Below are 8,853 nucleotides of genomic sequence, written 5' to 3' on the forward strand. Positions count from 1 at the left end.
ATTTATTAATTTATTATATATTATTAGGATATATAATGTTATATATTCTTCGTTTAAATTTTTCAGTATTTTTGAAATTTTGAATTTATTAATTTATATTTGATTTTTATCAAAGATTTTGATCTTCAATCCATGTATAGATAGATCAGATGCTTACTTGCTTGATCATCTATATTTTTCTTGATTAATATTAGAGTTTATTATTTTTCTTTTTTGAAGTAGTTCCCCCAGGACTTCATGTTCTTGGTATATATTCATTGGGTTCGGGAAGCATAGATAGTTGATAGTTTTAACCATGTTTGGTTCATGGGTTTATGCGTTAGGAGTTGGAATCAAAATCATAGTTAGTGACAACTTTTAAAAACATAACAAAGGATAAGGATTTTGACTACCCCTTTAATTAAAAACTTCATTCCTTAATTAAAAACGGTATCATTTCAATTTATTGGTAATCTAATTTTTAAGTTTGGATTAATACTTTTAGATTTTTGTTTTATTTATTTTTTGGTTCATATTGGTGCTTTGGATGTCATTATATTATGATCAATTGCCTTGATTTTTTATTTTGGTATTTTTAAAGACTTTATTCCCGCCAAGGACCTTGTGGTCCAGTGGCATCAAACACTTCCCTTTATGGGAGGTGGTGGGTTCGAGCAATACTGATTCTTGTGTTTCAATAGGTTGAGAAAGTAGTTATGAACAGATACTGCATTGTAATAGAGTTAGTAGTATTCAAAAAAAACCATATTGGTAATCATTCTAATTCTATCTTACTACCAAACACATACAGAATACTTTCCCAAAAACTCATTACCATTACTAAGTATTTGATTTTCACTCCGATTTTAATTCCCATGTATGAATCAAACACACCCTAAATCAGGCTCATTCCTAAGGTGTAAGAATGTGTTAAGCATTTAGTCAAAGAGTTTTGATCTCATGACTTAATTAAATAATTATGTATTGTCATTTGTACCAATTAAGTTACTTCATCTTTAATTAAAATATAGACATATTACTTGTTGGAAAATAGCATAAAAATGGCAATTTAAGTGATTATTTTGTGGTACAAATATATGTGGGATCTACTTTCGATTTGGGTCGGGTCAAAGTGGATTCGGGTTCTTCGTTGTTAGATGAAGAGATTGATATATTATACGCACAAAACGGATAATGGGTGAATGAGAAATTGGTTCTCAAAGTTGACCCATTTGAGTTAAAAAAATGGTGGGAAAAGCTTTAGAATGAGGCTTTGTCCCACATTGGTTTGGGAAGTGAGTTTGCATCACTATTTATACAAGAGCCTTTTTTAGGCTTAGTGAATTGTATAGCATGAAGACTCTCTTTCGCGCGCATGGGGATGCAAATCAAATCTCAAAATGAGCCTGAAAAGGCTTGACTCGTGTGCGCGGGCACGAATGTTGTTCGGAAAATTGGCTGGCCTTGCGGGCTCAGTTATGCCAAATTTCCAAGTCTTTTTTCCAACACGAAGCCACTACTCGGTCTCCTAGTCTTCGGCCAAGTTCTGGTCCGGACGACTCGCGTAATGGTTCGGTCTTCCGTAGCCCGAATCCTAGTCCATTCGTGTAATTTGATCACCTCGGTGTAACTCCTCGTCTCGGGTAGTGACCTTTCAAGTCTTGATTCATCCGTTACGGAATTAATTCCGGGTTAATTCCAATTTTTATTATTTGAATCAATTCTCAGGTAGTGGTCTACGTTACATGAGTTACAAGCATGGTTTTATGATCAGATTAAGTGCCTTGGTTAAATGCTATTTAATCCATCAATTCCTATATAAGTTGATGGTAGAAGCAGTAATTTACACACAACGAAATTTACATTTCTCTCTCGAAAATCTGCTTCTACTCCCTTCTTTGCACACTGTGTTCAGTCTTTTGTTCTTGTTCGCTGGGTTTCAAAGTTTGAGTGCTCAAACTAGAAATCGAAGTTTGTTTTATCCTAGGAAACCTAGGCTACAAAGCTCCTAGCATCTTGGGAGGTAGCAAATAAGGTTTTAAGGACAGTGTAGTGAGTACACGACTCAAGCTTACCCTTGTCCAGAAATTCCTTTCGTTTCTTTTGTGCTTGTTATTTTCTAGAAATATTATTTTCGTAATATTATTTCCTAACATTACTTTATCATACAAATATTTTATATATATATATATATATATATATATATATATATATATATATATATATATATATGACATATTACTTAATCATACCAATATATTAGAGTTAATACTCAATATAGTCCTCGACTATAGTGGTTTTACTCAATTTAGTCCTAAGTGACTTTTTGTACTCTATTTAGTCCTCGACTTTAATGGTTTTACCCACTTTAGTCCCCTGTTAAGAATTCTGTTTGTTGAGTGTTAATAACAAGGTTAACATGGTAATTTCATTTCTATTTTATTTTTTATCAAATTAATTATTAATTATATGTCATAATTTCTCTCCCTCTTCCCCCTCTTCTGTCTCCGATACAATTCCTCCCTCCCTCTCACTCTTCTCAGTCTTCTGCCAATACAATTCTCTCTCCCTTGAGTTCCTTGAGTAAAATCACTATAGTCGATGACTATATTGGGTATTAACTCTAATATATTATATATGTATATATGTAAAAAGGAAGGGTTTACCGCTTCTAAAAAGGGCTTATAGTACGATAACTACATGTCATGCCAACTAAACTATTTCATCTTTGCTAAAGACCTTGTGGTCTAGTGGCACCCGGTGTCTCGGAAAACACTCTCACATGGATGATGGGAGTGGATTTGAGCCTCAGTGAAGGCAACTGACTCTTTGTGCTTCAGTAGGTTGAGAAGGTAGTTATGAACAGATACTACAGTGTAACAGAGTCAGTAGTACTCCACAAAAAAAAAAAATCATCTTTCATTAAAATTTATATATATTGATGAACACTTATACTTAAATATATAATCTATATATAAAAGAGGGTGGGTTGGGCCCCCTCCAAGTGTATTGCAAACTCGGATTAAAAACAGCTAAACAAGCAGGCCGGTATTTTATAGGTTGTCATCCTTATTTTTAAATCAAGATGCACAACCAGTTTATGCGTATGCTATTACACTGAAATGGAATTTATCAAGTGCATACCCTCAAATAGTGACTATGAGTTTTCCATGTCACCTAACAATTAAAAAAAAAGATATTAATTTTTTATGATTCATATTGATCATTTTTGTTATTTATTGCCATGATTTCATCTTTTTTTTTTCTTTGTTATGAGAAAAATCTATAGCCACTAAACAAAAGATCACAAGGAGGTAAATCAGTATAAATTGTCCATAATTGATCGGTTCAAACTAATAATGTCAATAGGCTACTCCCATTGGGAGTCAAACTCAGAACTTGTAACCTTCTGTTATCAATTCAAATCTGACCAACTTGGTTGGGGTTGCGCTGTCGTGATTTCATCTTCATTATCATTGAAGATGTATTTTAATTAGTATCTATTGTAATTACACAAATACAAATAAATTACACAAAATTAAGGCTGTATAATTGAAAACAACTTCATAGAGAATAAAAATACGAATAAAGCAATTATTGTAATTTGTGGAGGAAAAAGAACCTCATGAAAGAGAAAGTTAAATTAAAGGTGCTAGGAAAAATGAAAAATACCTTTTGTGAAGCATAAAATAATGGAGAATAAACTAAATATATTATAGCAAAAGACATACCTAAAACCATAATGACGATGAGAGCTATTGTATTATATTCAAAGTACTCAAATCGTAACTGTACAGACTACATAGGTATATATACTAAATGAAACATAGATATATTGGGACAGAGACTTGTATTATGACTCAACTACATAGAGTCCTAATACTCCTCCCCAAGCAAAGGGTATATTAATAACCTATAGCTTGTCTCTCAAAAAAGAAAACATGGGCCCTGCAAGAGGTTTTGTAAAGATATCAACAAGATGGTCCTTTGTAGAAATAAAATGCACCTGGATGTCACCCTTAGCAACTCTGTCCCTCACAAAATGGTAGTCTTTCTCAACATGCTTTGTGCGAGCATGAAACACCGGATTGGCACACATGTAGGTAACACCAAGGTTGTCACGCTAAAGCTTGGGAACTAGAATATTGGGAGCACCTATTTCACGCAGCAATAAGAGAATCCAAACCACCTCGGCACACACATCAGCTAGAGCCTTGTACTCGCCCTCAGTAGAAGACTTAGCAACCGTTTTCTACTTCTTGCACACTCATGACACGAGATTTGTTCCAAGGAACACAACATAACCACTAATGGATTTTCTGTCTTCAGGACAACCAGCCCAGTCAGAATCAGAAAACGCATGCAGCTTAGTAGAAGCAGACTTCCGCAGCCGTAAGCCCATAGACAAAGTGCCCTTGACGTACCGTAACACATGTTTCAATTGTTCCAGTGCGTGATAGTGCGAGCATTCATGTGCTAACAAAGAAGATTAACTGCAAAAGACAAGTCAGGCCTCGTGACAGTCAAGTACTGTAACGCACTAGCCAGGCTCCTGTATCGAATAACATCATCATACAAGTCTGAGCTGACAGAGGAAGGGCTCAAAATAGACAGAGGAGTAGCAAGAGGTTTACAATCAGCTATACCAGCACGTTTAAGAATATCATTCATATATCTACGTTGTGAAAGCATAAGACCATCAGCACACTTGATAGTCTCAATCCCAAGAAAAAAACCAAGCTCACCAAGGTCACGGATTTTGAAAGCAATGGACAACTTGGAGAGCAGATCATCTAACACAGTCTGATTGTTACCCATAACAAGGATATCATCCATATAAACCAGTAAGTAAACAATAGTAGAGTGGTGAGCAGAGGAAAGTAGACCCCGTAGGGTAGATGAAATCGTAGACCCCGTAGCTGCATCTGAAATGGTATGTTCTAAAGAATTAATAGAGTCATTGGGATCAGCCATGGGATCAGAAGAAAACCCTAGCGATGATACCAGATGAGAGCTATTGTATTATATTCAAAGTATTCAAACCGTAACTGTACAGACTACATAGGTATATATACTAAAGGAATCACAGATATACTGGACAGAGACTTGTACTATGACTTAATTACATAGAGTCCTAATAATGACCAAACATTTTTAAATTTCATATACATGTACTTGGTCTGGGAGATCATGATCACAACTTATATTTTAATGATATTACAAATCTTACCGATCATAGAATTAGGAATTAAACTACCATACCAGAGTACCCAATTGCTATACAGTACGTGGACCATGGTCGACATAGTACTGTGTGGATCATGGTTGTCGAATGAAACTGTAGCACAATTAAAACGATACTTTAGTGTTGCTATAACGAAACTAGTGTGTTTAAAAAATGGAAAAAAAAAAAAAAAACAGAGCTCATTCAACAATGTATATTGTTAAATAAAATTGTATTATAATTAAAATGATATTGTAGTGTTGTTATAATGAAACTAGTGTGTGTAGAAAATGAAACTAAAATGCGGACTCATACAATAAAATATATTCTCAAATGAATCCGAAGTGTAATTAAAATAATACTTTAGCATTACTATAATTAAACTAGTATGCGTGAAAAACGAAACTACAAAATAGAGCTCATACAATAATGTATATTGTCAAATGAAACTGTAATAAAATTAAAATGATTTTGGTATTGCTATAATAAAGCTAGTGTGTGTGAAAAAATTAAACTGAAAATAGAACAATATTGTCAAATGAAACTAAAGTGTAATTAAAATTATACTTACTTTATGGACCACACTGCTAGATGGACCATGGTCTATAGTAAATTTGCCCTTTCCAGGTTAGATCACACCCTAGCCTGCTACATAGTGGGCTGTGAGCTAAAAAGGCCAATCGGCAAATCCATTTATTGCTCGGAGCCCTAGGCTGAAAAAATACGTACAAAGTTTGAGATATTGACCCAAATAATAAATAAATAATACAAGGTATAGCCCCAAATAGTTGACTAAGAATAACATAGCAGCTACGAGAGACGAACCAAGGTGAATGGGTTACTAAACCAGGAGGCTTGTCCTGCTCAGACCATGATATCCCTAGGAGGCAAAACACCCCCCCTCCCCCTCACCCTCTTATATTGTTCATCAACCTCAGGATTCCATTCACGTGTATAGTAACTAGACAGTCTCCCCTCCACCAACCACGTGTACTCGTGTCTGCCTGACTGCCACGATCCCACACTTTCTACACCAACCCATCCAAACTACCACCCCTAGCCAGTAGGGGGCGAGGCGCCGTCGCTGCGCCAAGGGGCGTCCCACCCTCGCAAGCCACGCCATGGCAGGAGGAAGTTTCGGCGAGCGGTCCCACCATGACTAGAGTAGGAAGGCGGGCGACCATGTCATGACCAGAGGAGGAAGACGGGTGGCCACACCATGGCCGGAAGAGGTTGCGGAGTGACCATGCCATGGACAGAGGAGGTCGGCGGGTAGCCACGCCATGGCCAGAGGAAATCGACGGGCGGCCATGCCATGCTTGGAGGAGGTGGGTGGGTGGCCACACCATTCGTGAAGGATGTGACTTGGCCACCCTTCATCTAGGCCACCCTGGTACCCTACCTTCCACCTTGCTAGCCCATCATGAATTTTTTATATTTAACACTAATATAATTCATTATTTCAAAAAAAAAAACACCAATATAATTTATGTGCAATATTTTTATTTTGTAATTATAATATTATTAAAATATAAATTTTATAAAATATATAATTTATAAGTTTATATATCTTATGTAATTAAATTTATTATATTAAATTATTAATTATATAATCATATTAATATTAATATTATAGAGTAATATTTATATAAAGTTACAATTAGTTGTATTAATTAATACTTGTAATACACACTAATATATATATATATATATATATATATATATATATATATATATATATATATATATATATAATAAACTTAATAAGTCTCAATCAAGGTTATATCCTTGATTTATGTCCCTCTTTCTATGTGCTAATAGATTTGTACATTTTACTTTAAATGTTGTACACTTCAATGTTATTAGACAAAATTATCCCTACTACATTGTTGTTATACAAAACTACCCTTACACCGTTATAACACCGTTAGTTTTTAACTCCATCATTATTATCATACACCTATATCTATCATATATTTTCCTATTCCTTAATTATCATTTTAGTAAAATCATTATATAATTAAATAATTTAATGGTTGATTATGTTTTAATTAAATTTCTATACATGGTAAATCATATATGTGTGTGTATAAAATACATATACTATATTTGTATATATAATTAGAATTAAAATATTTATTAATGTTTTAATATTGGGCATAAACTTTCGCGCATCGCGCGTAGAAATACTAGTACACACACACAGACACACATTCATGTGTTATATAAATATATAATATTTATAAATGCTTTAAATAAATATATATAATTATACAAAAAGTTTAAAAAAGTGCTTTTAATATAATTGATCTCATTAAAATTAGATTAATTAAAATGTCAAGAGTTTAATTCTTCTTATAAATGATTTTTTTAAATACTAATACAAACTCCGTTTAAAAGTGTGTTTGGAAAGCAGGAAAATGACTTCTAGAAAATGTTTTCTGAAAAATGAGTCATTTTCTAGAAAACATTTTCTTTTTCGGTGTTTGGCTGCACAACAGAAAAGCTCATTTGTGTGTTTGTTTCATTTTCCAGAAAATGAATAGGAAAATGAGCAAAACTATATACTTTATCATTTTAATTATTATAGTGCTAAAAGAGAACTTGTCTAAGACAATATAATCTTCAAATCTTTAACATAAATATAATTTCAGATATAAACCTAAACAATAAATTTATTTATATATAAAAAAAAAAAGGTTTCCCAAGTCGGAAACCAGACCAGAGCACTGGTTTGGTTTCCGGCAAGGAAACCAATCGCCGGAAACTAGATTGGTTTCCTTGCCGAAAGCCAATCTGGTTTCCGGCTTTGGAACCAGAATCTGGTTTTCCAAGTCGGAGATTTCCGACTTGGAAACCCACAGATCTATGGGTTTCCAAGTCGGAAACCAATAGGTTTCCGATTGGTTTCCGGCGGTGGGTTTTGTACCCACGGCCGGAAACAAATTTCGGTGGTGGTGAATTGGTGTTGGACCATGTTGCGAAGAAGGGAAGAAGAAGCTATGCGAAGAAGCGGCGGAAAATGACTTCCCCTCAAAAACAAGGGAAGTCATTTTCCATAAAAATGACACTATTTTCTATTGACCGGATTCCATTTTCCATTGACTTTGGTATTTTCTTCCTTCCAAAACACTGGAAACTCGAAAAATGGTTTCCAGAAATCGTTTTCCGAGTTTCCAAACACACCCTAAATTGAAAATATATTCAGATAAATTTGAGGGTGGGGTGATGGGTTAACGGGTCAACTCGTAGGTACTTCACATGCTAATTAAACGGATCGGGCTATTTTGTAAAAAACAAATTTCCAATCCGACATGTCTAAAAATGGGGATAAAAGGGCCCAAGTTGATAAATTGGGTCCGTTTTGAGTTTTGACAACTCTAACATTAAATCCCTAAGTATTATAGATAAAAATTCTGTTTGGTAAAATAGTTAGTCTATCAGTCAATTTTGATTTATTTGACCATTATTAACTATTTGACTTGGTTAAAAATATAATATAAGTGTTTGGTTAGTCAATTTTTTGTAACTTTAAAATGCTAAATTCAAAAAGTTGCTCTGAGCAATTTTTTCAATTAGTTTTTTGAAAAAAAAAAAAAAGAAAAGAAATTATACCGCTAACAGCTAATTTACCAAATATTTTTCTACAA

The 8,853-nt window shown here is 34.0% G+C and overlaps 1 protein-coding gene across 1 annotated transcript; it reads right to left on the reverse strand.

The window, feature by feature from the left end:
* Window positions 1-4,246: 4,246 nt before the first annotated feature.
* On the reverse strand, window positions 4,247-4,953 carry LOC116030518 (uncharacterized mitochondrial protein AtMg00810-like). The gene is made up of 2 exons (XM_031272828.1): window positions 4,474-4,953; window positions 4,247-4,393 (listed from the first exon to the last, which is right to left on the reverse strand). Exons 1-2 carry the CDS (start codon window positions 4,951-4,953, stop codon window positions 4,247-4,249), a joined length of 627 nt encoding a protein of 208 aa, XP_031128688.1.
* Between the last annotated feature and the right edge of the window lie 3,900 nt (window positions 4,954-8,853).

The sequence above is a fragment of the Ipomoea triloba genome, chromosome 1 (assembly GCF_003576645.1).
Source record: "Ipomoea triloba cultivar NCNSP0323 chromosome 1, ASM357664v1".
Taxonomy (NCBI): domain Eukaryota; kingdom Viridiplantae; phylum Streptophyta; class Magnoliopsida; order Solanales; family Convolvulaceae; genus Ipomoea; species Ipomoea triloba.